This window comes from Neovison vison, chromosome 11, assembly GCF_020171115.1.
Source record: "Neovison vison isolate M4711 chromosome 11, ASM_NN_V1, whole genome shotgun sequence".
Lineage (NCBI taxonomy): Eukaryota > Metazoa > Chordata > Mammalia > Carnivora > Mustelidae > Neogale > Neogale vison.
In genome coordinates, this window is record NC_058101.1 from 208739100 (window position 1) to 208752680 (window position 13581).

The 13581-nt window shown below is 53.4% G+C and overlaps 1 protein-coding gene across 1 annotated transcript in view; it reads left to right on the forward strand.

Moving 5' to 3' along the window:
• The window catches only part of MYOM2 (myomesin 2), a 71723-nt gene that overhangs the window by 17481 nt on the left and 40661 nt on the right, over window positions 1–13581 (forward strand). The window contains exons 9-14 of the mRNA XM_044224122.1: window positions 1211–1375; window positions 3322–3483; window positions 5721–5862; window positions 7801–8000; window positions 8656–8709; window positions 13411–13538. Coding sequence (XP_044080057.1) covers window positions 1211–1375; window positions 3322–3483; window positions 5721–5862; window positions 7801–8000; window positions 8656–8709; window positions 13411–13538 — 851 coding nt within the window. The remainder of the gene's footprint in view (window positions 1–1210; window positions 1376–3321; window positions 3484–5720; window positions 5863–7800; window positions 8001–8655; window positions 8710–13410; window positions 13539–13581) is intronic.

Sequence of the window (13581 nt, forward strand, 5' to 3'; positions counted from 1 at the left end):
GTGTGCCCCACAATCGGAGTCGCGCAAAACCACGGATGGGCGAGCAGGACAGGGGCGGGGCCACGTGGTGGGAGGCAGGGCGGCCCGAGAATGTGTGTCGGTGCCCCTGGGAATCCACGGACAATGCCGAGTCCGTGGGGAGGACGCCTGATGAGCCGAAGATGCTGGCGGCGAGCTCAGACGCCATCCCCGGCCTCTCCTTGGTGACAATTCTGTCTAAAGAAAAACTTGGCAGTATTCACACTGGACTGAATTGTACAGATCGTGACCTAATGCCTGTGTATTCAACACAGGTGAATATTTTGCCATTTTTTTCCAATTGCTTTTTAAAAATTGAAGTCCATTTGGCATTGCACAAACTCGCCATTTCAGAGATGCACTTTGGTGACCCCTGGTAGGAGCTCAGGGCCTCCGGAGGTGACGGAACTCCCCTCCCTCCCACCGGCCCCTCCCCCGTGCCCTCCCACGGAGGAACCGTCCTCCGGAAACTTCCAGCTCTTTAAAAAAATCTCCCCTGCGCGCACGTTTCTAAATTATGTATCTTTGTTTGTTTTGAAAATTTACTGTGCATTTTCTTCTGAAATGTACCCCGCCCAGCTAAACGTTATGTTTTGAGATTTAATTTTTCTGCCTCTGAATGTAGTTGGTTCATTTTCTGTGCAGAGTAGAGGGCGTTGCGCTGATGAACACAGCACAGTGGGTTCTAAAGCCCAGAACGCTGCGCTTTGGGCTCGAGGGGACCCTCCGGAAGAGACACAGTTTGGGGCTGACGAGGATTTCAGCCCTTTGGTCTCACCATGGGGCTCAGAGTGCACGTGACCGCCCTGTGCCTGGAGGACGGGCCGCATGTCCGTGCGGGTCTTCTCATTCCTCGGGGGGGGGGCTCGGCGTCTACTCCTCGCGGCTGGGGAGGACTCAGCGCCCACGGCGCCGGCTGAGTGGGGGAGGCCCTCCTCCGGGTGCACCTTCTCGCCTCTGCGTCCGCACACGGAGAAGGGAGCCCGTGGGCAGGACTTCCTGCGAAACCTCATCCCCATCCAAAGCCTGAGCCTCCTAATACCTTCTCACTGGGGCTGAGGGCTTTGATGTGTGAATCTGGGGAACACGCTCTCTCGGGGTGTGGGTGCGTGAGGTCCTGGGGAAGCGCCCCTGCCGCGTGGGCGCCGGCCTGCCCCCCGCCCGCTGTAACCGCGTCCCCTCGTCTGTCCAGTGCCCCCTTCGTCCGTGATTCCGTACATGCACTTCGATGTCCAGTTTCTGGAGAAGTTTGGGGTCACCTTCAGGAGGGAAGGCGAGACGGTCACTCTCAAGTGCACACTGCTGGTGACCCCGGAGCTGAAGAGGGTGCAGCCGCGCGCCGAGTGGTACAGGGACGGTGAGTACGAGGCAGGGACCGCCGCCCCAGGGGTCGCCGAGCACCCGTCACCCGGCTGAGGACGAACGGTAAGCTCCAGGGGTGGTCTGGGGGTCGTGCCCACCACTGGGATGACCGCAGGCGGCACGGCCAGCAGAGCATCTTGACTCCGCCCCGGGGACGTGGACAGGTTAGCAGGGATGCCCGCATTTAGAGGAGTCCCAGGAGTTTTCTCTATAGCTTCACAAGAAGGGTCTTCCTGTGATTGAACAGGACCAGTGCAGTGTCTGTATCGCCCTGTTTCCTCGGCTGGGACAAGCGCTCACCGTTACTAGAGGCCGTGGAGTGCTGGCTCTGTCCTGAGTGTGAGGTTTCTCTTCCACTGGCTCTGTGGGACAGGGTTGGGGCAGCTCCCCGGGGCCCGTGGGGGCTCCCCCGGGTGGGGATAGGGCAGACTCCCCTTCCTCCTCAGTCTGCACCCCTCTGCGGGGCTGTCCTCCCTGCCCTGTGCGTGTGCGCGGCGCAAGGGCGTTTTCCTGTGGGCAGGGGCTCCTGAAGGTCTCTGGCTTTCTGTAGGGCCAGCGAGACTGTCCTGCTTGTACTTACTTGGGACCTAACACCGTGCAAAGTATTACAAAGAAGCCCACGCCAGCCTGCCCAGACGATATTTATAATTGAGCTGGGGGAAAACAGAATGGCAAAGCCCTTCTGTTTAAAGTGTGAGAAATGTCCCAGAACAGGTGTGACGCCTTGCCAAAGGCACGGCCATGACCACGTGTGCTGACCCTGTGGGGCCCAGTGAGGGGCCGAGACTCTCGGTGGTGACAGAGGAGATCTAATTTATCCTCTGCCTGCCCTTGGACGTGTCCTTCACAAAATGAGACCCCACACCCATGTACCCAGGACAGAGGGTATCCTGTGCCATGGTCGGCTGGAGGGCCCCGTGCCCCATTCCACGGTGGTCTGCGTTTGCCCCAGGGCTCGGGGCTGGAGTTGGTCCATTTTTTCCCATTAGGAACAATTCTTTTTTTTTTTTTTAAAGGTTTTATTTATTTATTTGACAGTCAGAGATCACAAGTAGGTAGAGAGTCAGGCAGAGAGAGAGGAGGAAGCAGGCTCCCCGCGGAGCAGAGAGCCCGATGCGGGACTCGATCCCAGGACCCTGAGATCATGACCTGAGCCGAAGGCAGAGGCTTAACCCACGGAGCCACCCAGGCGCCCCAGGAACAATTCATTCAGTCACTGTCGTGTGCCCGTTCGCGACCTCGGGGCCCATTCTCGGAGCGTGCGTTGGGTGCCCAGACAACGCGCCCGCTGAAGGGGTTTGGCCCATGTTCCTGCTCCTGCGACTGGCTGTGCTCCCGCAGGCCGGAGGGGGCAGCGTCCCTCTGTCCCGTCCAGCAGGGATGCAGCCGTGTGGTTGTGTTGCCCGATGACGGGGAGGCCGGGGTCACTCCTCCTTTCGTCGGCTGCTCCTGGCTTTCCCGCGCTGCCGTTTCTAGCCCGGGCCTGGCCTCCTCGGCAGCGGCCGGCTCTGTCCTGGCTTTCGGCCGGACGGTTTCCTGCTGCTACAGGCCGCTGTCAGGCACAGAGCGGAGGGCCGCCACTGAGCCAGCCCTGGGCACGGGAGGGTGTCACCTCCACAAAACCATGGTGGTGCGCGTGGTGAGACACCGCGGGCTGTGCCAGGGGCAGGCACTGGGCCCCGGCCACCGCCATCCCCTCAGGCAGAGACACGTTCTGTCTCTTTCCTTCCGACGCTGCCCGTGGTCCCATCCCAGACGCCCCTTCCCTTGCCATTGGCTGTCGTGAGGGCTCTCGTGGGAGACGCGGCTCTCCGACGGGCGCGAGGCTGCGGCTTCCTCCCTCCGCGTGAGGCTCGAAACCCCGCCCCCGCCCCAGGCCCCTCTGCGCTCCTACGGTCCGGTTTGCTGGACGGTTTCTGAAGCCGCGTGGCCGCTCTGCAGATGTGCTGCTGAAGGAGTCCAAGTGGACCAAGATGTTCTTCGGAGAAGGCCAGGCCTCCCTGTCCTTCGGCCACCTGAACAAGGACGACGAGGGCCTGTACACCCTGAGGATTGTGTCCAGAGGGGGCGTCAGCGAGCACCGGGCCTTCATGTTTGTCCGAGGTGCGTGGCCGCGGGGTGCAGGCGGCATCGCGGGCGCGGGAGGACGGGACCCCTGACGAGGGCAGGGCCGGTGTGTCGGGGGGCGGCTCGCTGTGCTCCTTGCACACCTCCTGATGGGGACGTCGGGGCTCCCGTCTTGGGCATGTCTGACCGTCCGTCCACGACACGAGGAAGCTATCGTTGGGAGCAGGTCAGGATCCTAACCTCTGCGTCTCTGTTGATGAACTGGTAGAAGGTATAAAGCGACTTCTAAGCCTGAACACGCCCGTGTTGCTAATTCTCGAGAGATTTCAAGAACGAAGAGGGGTCTTGAGTTGGGAGCACCGGGGAGGGGCCCCTCACGCCCCAGCTTGCTGGTGAGGCGAGGCCCTGACGCCGGGACTGCTGTCCCCAGCACCACCGGCCTCGGGGAGCGAGCGTTCCGGGCACCAGCCCGGCCGCCAGCCCCTGCTTGGAGCTTCACGCCCGGAGTCCGTGTGCGCCTGTTTGCGCCTCCCGCCTTCCCCGGGGGCCGCAGGACCCCCACGTTATGGGAAGGAGGACAGAGTCGTGACAGAGCAGGCGGGTCAGACACTGTGCACGCTCTGTGCCGGGCACACGCACGCGTCACACCCTCCCTCGCTGTAGTGAGCGGACACGGGGACCCGCCACCTGGATGAAATCACGTCTATCCTGCGTACACAGTGCCCGGGGATGTATCTCTGCACACGTGTGTCTGTGCACATGCAGAAATGCCTACTCGCGTGTGTGTGCATAGCCTGAAACCCTGACACTGACCTCATAAGCCGGTGCCGTGATTCTCTGTCTCCAGGGCAGACGTGGGGCTCAGGGGGCACTTCTCCAGGGTGCGGCAGCTGGGGGCCAGCTGTCTGACCTGAAGCTGGAGGCTTCTCGTGCACATTCCCAGCCCCTGGGCCCTTCTGGGCACCTGCTGGAGCTCTGCCCTGCCTCTACTCCCAGGCCCCCTGCGGTCTCTGGCTTAGGGACCCTTCTTCCCCGGGCCAGCTGAGCCACCCTGAGGATCCCAGACACTTGGTTCTAGTTGGCGGGCTCAGCTGTCCTGAGCCTGTGGCTGGCCTCCGGCATTCTGACGGCCTGCCCGGCCTTGCCCTCCCTTGCTCGCTGTTTCCCTCCCCTCCAGGTTCCATGGGCCTGGAACAGCCCCACCTGCATATTACTGTTTCCAAATCACAACTGTCGGATCAGAGCATGAAGGAGGGGCTGTATCATCAGGGAATATTATAAAAAAAAATAGGAATACATAGAAAACAAATCCATTCGCCCTCCCCACCCCCCCAAGACAACATAAACTTGCTGGGCGGGGGTTTTAGACCCTTCCACAAAGTCTTACCATTTTTATTGGGCTGGCATTAAAGTGTACCTTCCATTCTCTGTGCTGGCCTCTGGCAAGATGTTTCGCCCCATAGAAAGGCAATAAGTACCACATAGCTGAGCTCGCCTCGCTTACTCAGCACCCACAGCAGGAAGAAAATAATGCATGTATGAGGGAGTTTCACTGTCCTGATTACTTTTTGAGGATTCTGATATCAAAAGAAAACCTTTGGCTCAATGTCAAGGAATCCTTAGTTTTTAATATGTTGAGGAAAATCGAACAAGACAGTACACAGTGTTCATGGCCACCCAGGCAGTACAGACTGCAGATAAGAAGTTAATGGTGTGTGTGCCCTTTGGGACCAGCGCTGCTGACCTTTGGGGCCCCTGTAAGAACGTCTGAGAACCAGATGTACCCGAGGCTCACCAACGGTCATGAAAGTGCTGTACGGACCCAACGTTTGTTCACTGTTTGCGGAAAAGAAAAAGCTTAAGTCCTCCATCTTGTGAGGACTTGGAAAGACAGAAGCGTCTAAGGTAATAGTTCCCAAGTGTTGAAAAGGCCACCTTCTCAGTTTCATTTCTTTGGTCAGGTTTTGACGTGACATTATGTGACAACCCTCCCTCCAGAGAAGGTGATCTTCCATTTCAGAATAAATTATGAAAAATCATGGACTTCAGTATTTTCTGGATGATAGAATGTTTTTGACTTTGAGAACTCATAAATAGGTTTATATTTCTTGTCACCAAGCCATCATAGTAAAAAAAATAGTCAAGTCATTGAGATGTGAGGAGCAGGTCGAGTGGACTCGAATTGGGGAGAGGCAAGTCTGAGTTTGAAGAAGTGGGCAACAGGCTTTCCAACATCCCAACCATGTGCCTCTTCTCCCCTCCCACCACTGCAGATGCTGACCCACTGGTCACTGGGGCTCCGGGCGCGCCCATGGACCTGCAGTGCCACGACGCAAACCGTGATTACGTCATCGTGAGTTGGAAGCCACCCAACACCACCACCGAGAGCCCGGTCATCGGCTATTTCATTGATCGGTGAGTGCCTGCTGCCTTCCTCCAGGGCTGGAGACGCTCCTGAAGCTGAAGCTAAGGGTGGCCCAGACGACGTCTTTGGAGAGTTCTCTAAGCTCAAGTTCATGGCACTGTTCTTGTCATGGGGCATTTGGTGGGATCAGGTCCCTCCCTCTGGTTACTGAGTGTGCATGACTGAGCAGTTGGAACACGGTGGGGTTAGGGTAAGTAGATTTCTGAGTGTTGTAATTATTTGCCTGTTCAACACCCTGTATTGAATCCACCCCCCAACTTTCCTTAGTTTTTCCTAGTTCGAAGCCCCAGTTCTGGGTTCTCTGAAGAGTTCAGTCCTGCTTCTCCCTCTAGAGAAGGAGAAAACAGGCACAGAAACGTAGCTGGGAAGGTTGCCGGCCCGTTTGTACCCAGCTCCCTTTCTTCCTCTTCATTAAACTGGGTTTTCTTCTTGCCTCCAAGGGAAAAAAAATACTGATATTTCAAAGTCTAAAATATTGGAATTTACTTTGGAGCTGATCACTTAACTGTGGACATCATTAAACTCATGGGTCCTTTCAAGTTCCTTTACTGGGTGTGGTGCTCAGGGGCTGGGAAGGAAACCAAGCAGAGCTGGTGAATTTATCAGACACACAATTTATGCCCCAATTACACACTTCAATCACCCAGAGAAATTACAGTCAAAAGCAATGAATTCAGAAGTAACACAATCGTTCTGGGGAGGAATTTAAGATGTTATATGTATAACACACAGTAAAATAAGATGTTTATTTCAGAAAAGTCTGATTGCTTTTTGGTTGGTTAAGTTCCCTTTTCCACACCAACAGAGCTACTTGTTTGGGTAAAACATTCCCCGTTGGGTTAGTATTTGGAAATGCTAAGGTCAGATTTGTGGAGTGCATTGGGTAGGGTTTACCTTGAATTAAAACCAAGAAAAACAAAATAGAGTGATTTGCTGTTTTCCTGGGATATTTGAACATTTTTTCAGCCATTTGGCAAAAACAATTTCATGGCCCTTCTTAGGTAGGGACCCACGTCCCTCCCTCCGTCATTAACAGGGATGAACCCTACAGAACCTTCTGGTCAGAGGACCCCACAGTGGCCACCTTGGGGGTTAGCTGAGGGGCTCCCCTGCCAGACTCAGTTTGGACCGTGTTCTGGCTGTAACAGGTTAGCACCTGTGGGTCACAGAACTTGCATTAAAATTCTGGATCATTAGGAGAAAGAGATTTGGTTCTCTCTAAAGCAAATGTACAGCCCTGGCTTGGAATAGCTCCAAAAGATGACTTTTGTGACCTTGCTGTGTTCTCCTGGGGATTTGACGTGGGGTTTTGGTGCTGAAATTTCTCAGCCTGTGAAAAATGCAAGCTACTCTCTGCATTTCCACGTGTCTGGTCAGGACTTCATGTTTTCAAAAGACATGTGAGATGCTGGAAGGACACATCTTATCGGCACTGGGACAGACTGAGCCTGCATTCTGGACAGATTTCAGTGCCCAGGCTCTCCTACAGCGGGGCGCGTGTGGGGGGCCGGCGGTGAGGGCCCTTTCGTTCCGTGCGCTGGCATCGGGCCTGCAGGGTGAGCAGAGGGCACTGCTGATTCTGCTGTGTAAGTTGGAAAAAGGACTGTCAAGGATATATCTCACGTGACTTTTGGAGGAGATTTTGCCTAAATGTGGTTGAAGGCTGGAATGGGTCTTCAGGCTACAAATTATAAGGCTTCTAAATAAGTAAATAAATATACTTTACATATCCTAAATGGCTCTTTTGAAGACTTCTCGTACAGCTGCTTCTGTAAATCTAGTGCTGCAGTGCTTTGACTTCTACAGTGTCATGTGGTTTCCAGTTAGAGCTGTTTATATACACGGAATACGTGGGTAATGTACACACAGACCCGTGTGTATTTATTCGGCTGATGTATTTGTGGTTCTCCCCTCGTTTTTATTTCAAGATGTGAAGTGGGAACTGACAATTGGGTTCAGTGCAATGACGCCCCTGTGAAAATCTGCAAATACCCCGTGACCGGGCTCTTTGAAGGAAGGTCGTACATTTTCCGCGTGAGGGCAGTCAACAGCGCGGGCATCAGCAGGCCTTCCAGAGTGTCCGAGGCCGTGGCTGCCCTTGACCCTATTGACCTCAAGAGGTTACAAGGTAGGTTGTGCAGATTTTAAGCTCCAGAGGTGTCTTGGAATCTTGGGGCCATTTTTATGGGATTTGTTCTTTCTCTTCTACGCTCAGCTGTGCACGAGTTTTAAGAATGTCTTCGAGGACTGAGCGTGGTCCGGGGACATTTTATGGTGTCCGTATGTCCGCCGGTGTCGCTTTAGGAGAGGGTGTGGCCAGGCTGGCATAATCTTCGACACCAACCACACCGCCTCCCCAATGCTCTCCACTGAGATCCAGTCAGACTGGTTGAGAACTAGAGTTTTCTTGGTCCATCGAAGATGTAATTTCAACGCATTTGATAAGACTTGGAAGGCTTTGAAACTAAGCCACTTTATTTTTGAATCGTAATTTCATGTGACGCAGATGCCCAACAGGGCTTGGACCCTTAACTACGGTGTGAAGTGAGCCCCTACATTTCCCCTGCCCGCGTGGTCTTTTGAGCCCAGGGCAAAGGTCTGAGAAGCACTGAGTATGCAGACTGCTCCAAGTAGCATCTGAGTCCCTCCGAGTTGCGGGTGTGCTGTGGTCATAACGCACATAACACGGGGCGGATTTGGATCTCACGCCGAGTTAGGGAAGCTGGGCCTTTCTTAATGAAACCTTTGGACGCCAAATTCAGCATCTACTTTTCTCTCTGCAGCGGTCCATTTGGAGGGGGATAAAGAAATCGTCATCTACCAGGATGACCTCGAAGGTGAGTGGCCCTTGAGCACTGCGGCCCCGCTGCCGGTGCCCTAGGGAGTCAGGACGGTGGCTAGAGACCAGAGCGATGGACAGCCAGCGCCCAGGGGCTGGGTAGAGCCTGCGTGTTAGCACTGCAGCCGTAGGTCCAGTCTGCAAGCGTGTGGCCTAGAAGTTAGAAGACGGGAACGAGGTGGGTGGAGGGCAAGGATGGGATCCAGGGTCCTCCCGGATGGTTTCATGGCTTCCATGTCGGTCCTGGGTCCTCTTGGGGCTGTGCAGAGAAGATCAAACTGAACCCGAGTCTGTGTCACTGGCTGAGGCTGGGCCCTTTCTCTCAGACTCCATGGCTAGAGGACTATTTCAGCTTTTCTTTTTAAACAAAAATTTTTATCTTTAGTATTTTAGCCGAAATGGACGGTATTCTTCCTGTCAGTACCCCTGGCCTGAAAATTCACAGTTCCCTCATTTATATTGGATTTTCTGAACACTTCTCTTTGATATTCCTTTCAGAGATAGCTAGGAGGATCGGTTTATTAGGGAGGGGAACCTGGCATTATTAGTCAGAAATCCAGAGATTTGAAGCAGACTTATAATTAGAGTTTGTAGAGGACAACAAACAAGTTACAAATGAAGAAACATGAATTCGGACCTAGTGCCCCAGGAGATGCACTTTGAAGCTCTCTTTTAAAAAATTGCTGCAATCCTAACACACACACACACACACACACATATATTTGTAAATAAAAAAAATAAAACTGCTGCGGTCCCAATGCTCTTTCCCCAAAGAGCTACAGACCTAGGAGTTCATTAGTTGATTTTCATGTTTGCCCCCAGACGGTCTCCAGACATTGGATCTTCTGCAGCTATAATGGCTTTTCTCTAGTATCTCCAGAAGAACACACAATTCCCAGAGGGACACTCCTCAGTGACATTTAAAGTCTTAGTTAAGACCCCCACTTCCAGGTATACTCAGAAGTTGGGGAAGGTGCCCAGTAAATAAGCCACAAAAGGAAAATAATCCAGGAAAGTTTGACTTCCTATGACTTCTAAATAAAGGATTGAAGTGTAGCTATTGGAAAGTGTAAAATCTTGCTCCTGCTTGCAGAGGAAGCCATGTTCCCGTGCAGACTCACCTGCATAAATGTGCATTTTTGACATGAGAGCAGGAAGGGAAGTTCTCTTAGTCACCTCCATCAGGCCAATGGGACCAGGGTGGAGGGAACCACCCCAGGTCTCCTACGGGCGCATGTAGACATTCAAACAAAACTACCTTCCAGGAGGAGGCAAAATCTGCATTATGTAAAGATGAGAGCGGGAACCCTGCCCTTCTGGGGAGCAGAGCTCATTCTCCATGTACAGACAGGGATGTGCTGGGGGTAAATCCCAGCTACAAAGTGCCAAAGCCAGAACTAATGCATCGTAACACACTTAGCTGTCTGATCGATAGAATGGAAGTTTGGTTTCCCAGACACAGTAGATCTTCTTTCTAGCCAGAATAGACTCACTGATACCATTTGCCATTTTTCTTCTTACATTTCTTTTCTGTGAGAAGGCAGCTTTTCTGGCTGCCTGTACCTTCATTTTGTTTGATTCCTTCTCAAACTTGGCTGTATCCTGTTCATTTGTGGGTAATATTCCTGGGGCTCAGCCTGTAGCTGGTCATTCGAGGCAGAGGCAGGGACCCTCTGAGCCTCCCGGAGCTCCTGCTCTCTGGGAAGGCTCTGCATGCCGCAAAGGGGTGGTCCCCACCATCTGATGCAGACCTGGGAACTAGGGTAAGCTCTGTGACCTGCTTTAGGGTCTGTGAAATTCATGAGTTTACTTTACTCACTTTAAACAACAAATGCTTTCTCTAATTAAACAAAAAAGTCCTTAGAGAAAAGGGATTTCCTGATGCTTTCAAGCAACCCATTTCTGTGTTCAAGCACATGTTGTTAGGAATTTCTTCCCCTCACTCGCCTTTATTCTTCGTGGAGGCCCATCTGCTTCTTTTTGTGCTAGAAAAGGACTGATAAATGCTGTTCATTTTAAGGAAGAGGAACACTCCTTTGTTGGCTAGAAAAAAAAATCACCCCTCTGCTATTTTATTTACTTATTTTTGCTCACTTTTTCCAATCAGTTTAATCTTTATGTCCTCCTCAAAGGTTTTAATTACCGTCAGGGCTCTTCTCTGAACATCATCCGACTCTCGCAGCCGTTCTTGCGTTGGTCCCTTGAGAAATGCACACTCTGCGGTTGCACACTCTGCGGTAGGGCTGGCCAGAGCAGGCTTCTGTAGCGCTGGGCCAGCCCAGTTTCCCTCTGCTAGTTCCACGTCCGGGTGTCCGGGGCTGGGGGCTGGCAGAGGCAGCCGTGCAGAAGGTACAGTGCGCTTTCTCCTGAGCTCTGTCATCCTGGGCAGCCTGAAAAGTCCCAAGACAGTTTGTGTTTTTGTGACTCAGAGAAAAATCTCCTGGCAGCCTGTTGTGGTGTCTTTGGGTGGGCAGGACAAAAGGCAGGATCTGCAATTGGGGGATGGAGGCCTGGGTCCCTGTCCTGCCACTCCACAGCCCCGGGATCCCAGGGAAAGCTTGCGGCTTTCTGAGCTCCATCTTCACCCCATATGGATGTGGCTTGAGAGAGCGGGGTCCAGAGATTCCCGAAGCAGAGTCTCGGGCAGCACCTGTCACTTGGAGGCACCTGGTCCACGGGGAGTATCTCCCAGGTGACATATTTGGACATATTTGCCTCTCATGGTGGCTTTCTTTTTTCCTTCCTTCCTTCCTTCCTTTGCTCCTTCCTTCCTTCCTTCTTCCCTCCCTCCCTCCCTCTCTCCCTCTCTCCCTCTCTCCTTCTCTCCTTCTTCTTCTTCTCCTTCCTCTTTCCTTCGGATTTATTTATATGCGTGAGGGAAGGGGCAGAGGAAGGAGAGAATCTTGAGCAGACGCCAGGCTGAGCACGGAGCCCGACCTGGGGCTTAATCTCATGACCCTGAGATTACGACCTGAGCCAAAACCAACAATTGGATGCTCACCCGACTGTCCCCCTGCAGGGCACCCTCGTTTGCTTGTCTGTCCGCCTTCTCCTCTCAGCTGTTGGGGGGTTGGTAGCAGAGATCAGCTTGTGTCCCTGGCTTCTCCTTGCCCCCTGGGGCCCTCCGAGCCCTCGCCTCTTCTGTCCGTGGTTGGGGTCATCTGTGCGTCTCCAGGCCTCCTGCTGCTGCTTGGCCCAGGGCAATCCTGACAGGCTCCAGGCTTCGAGTCCCTGAGTCCAACCAGGGGTTCTCTACTGACAAAAGCTGACTCTTCCTCCCTCCCCAGCACAAATGAAAGGCTTCTTATTCTCTTGCTCTAGGCCTGGAATCTGGGCTGGGTCTGGAAACAGCAAGTTGCTCAGATCTGGAAGGCAGCTTTGCACTCAGGTGCCTGTTCTCACTGCCCTTACTACCCGCCTAGCTTCCCTCGGGTCCCTGGGTCTGCGTCTCACGCCCTCCGGCACCTTGGAAGGAAATCAGATTCAGCTCTGGGGACTCACCATGCATCGTCCTAGAACAATTTCCTGCCTCTTCTCTCTTGCATCTCTGTAGGTGTGGACACAGCACTTGGGTCCAGAGCAGGCCTGTTGGGTGTCCGGAGGCCCCGCCCCACCCAGACCTCACTGGCATTTCCCTGGAGACAGTCTGACTCCTTGTTTGAAACCTGACCCGCTTGCCAGAACGCTCCTAGATTGGGCCATGCTGTGTTTCCGTGCCTGTGGGACCTGTGAAACGGGTTATGCTCTGTAACGGGACTCCTGGGAAATAAAACCAGGCTTGTTTGTGTTGTCTCCATGGGCTTGTTCAATGCTGTGCCCGTGGCACAGTCCTCAGGGAGCAGTTGGATATTGAGAAGGGCTGAGATGTCCTAGGGATGTTCAAACCTTTTTAATCATGTGCTAATCTAATTGGAAGCTCGTAATATTTTGTATTGCAATGACAGGGACTGTGGGTCTGGAAAACCTCCACCTCGTAGGAAAAGCTCTCCTCTCCAAACGTGACGCCCCTGACCCCTTAAGTCATATTAAAACACGATGTGCACCATGAGACCAGTAGAGCAGACATCTCTGCTTGCACATGTTCCCTCCTAGTTGTTTGCAAAGGGCTGATGGCTGTCACTCCAGAATTTCAAATGTATAGGTGTAGGTTACTGGGCTTGGGAACGTGGCACAGATCCACCTAGGGAGGGAGAAACATGTGCTCTGGAGGCTGACCCACGGGTGCCACGCTGTGAGGGCGTATGAGGAGCGTAACCGGAGAGGCCGTAGAGGAAGGATAATCTCATTCCACAAGGCTCTGAAATGCAGAACACAGACCGCTCGAACCTTCTCTGCACAGATTCCCAGCTCAGCAAGAGCTCCAGTCCTGGTCAAATGCCCTGTTTTTTCTGGGTGAATCTTCTTCCTCCCCTTGCAGCTGAAACTCTGGAAGATTTTTGGATCAGATTCTTTTTTATTTTATTTTTTTAAAAATGGACTGGCTCATGTTAGCAACAAAAGTAATGAGGTGATCTTCATCAGTGCATTCTACTTGGCTGGGAACAACAGTTGGCTCTAAATCCCAAAATAGAAATGAAGCAAAGGACGGCTCTGCCGTGCCTGTCCTTAGCGCCTGGAAGCACACCCAAGGGGCGACGCTCCCAGCGAACGGGGTGACCTGGGGTTCATCCAGCGATAACCGAGTTTGTCTGTCCTGCAGGCGACGTTCAGATCCCAGGGCCTCCCACCAACGTGCACGCCTCAGAAATCAGCAGAACATATGTCGTCCTCAGCTGGGACCCACCTGCTCCCCGTGGCAAGGAGCCGCTGATGTACTTCATCGAGAAGGTATTCTGCGGTCGCGGGTCCTGACACAGCAGCTCTCTGTAGG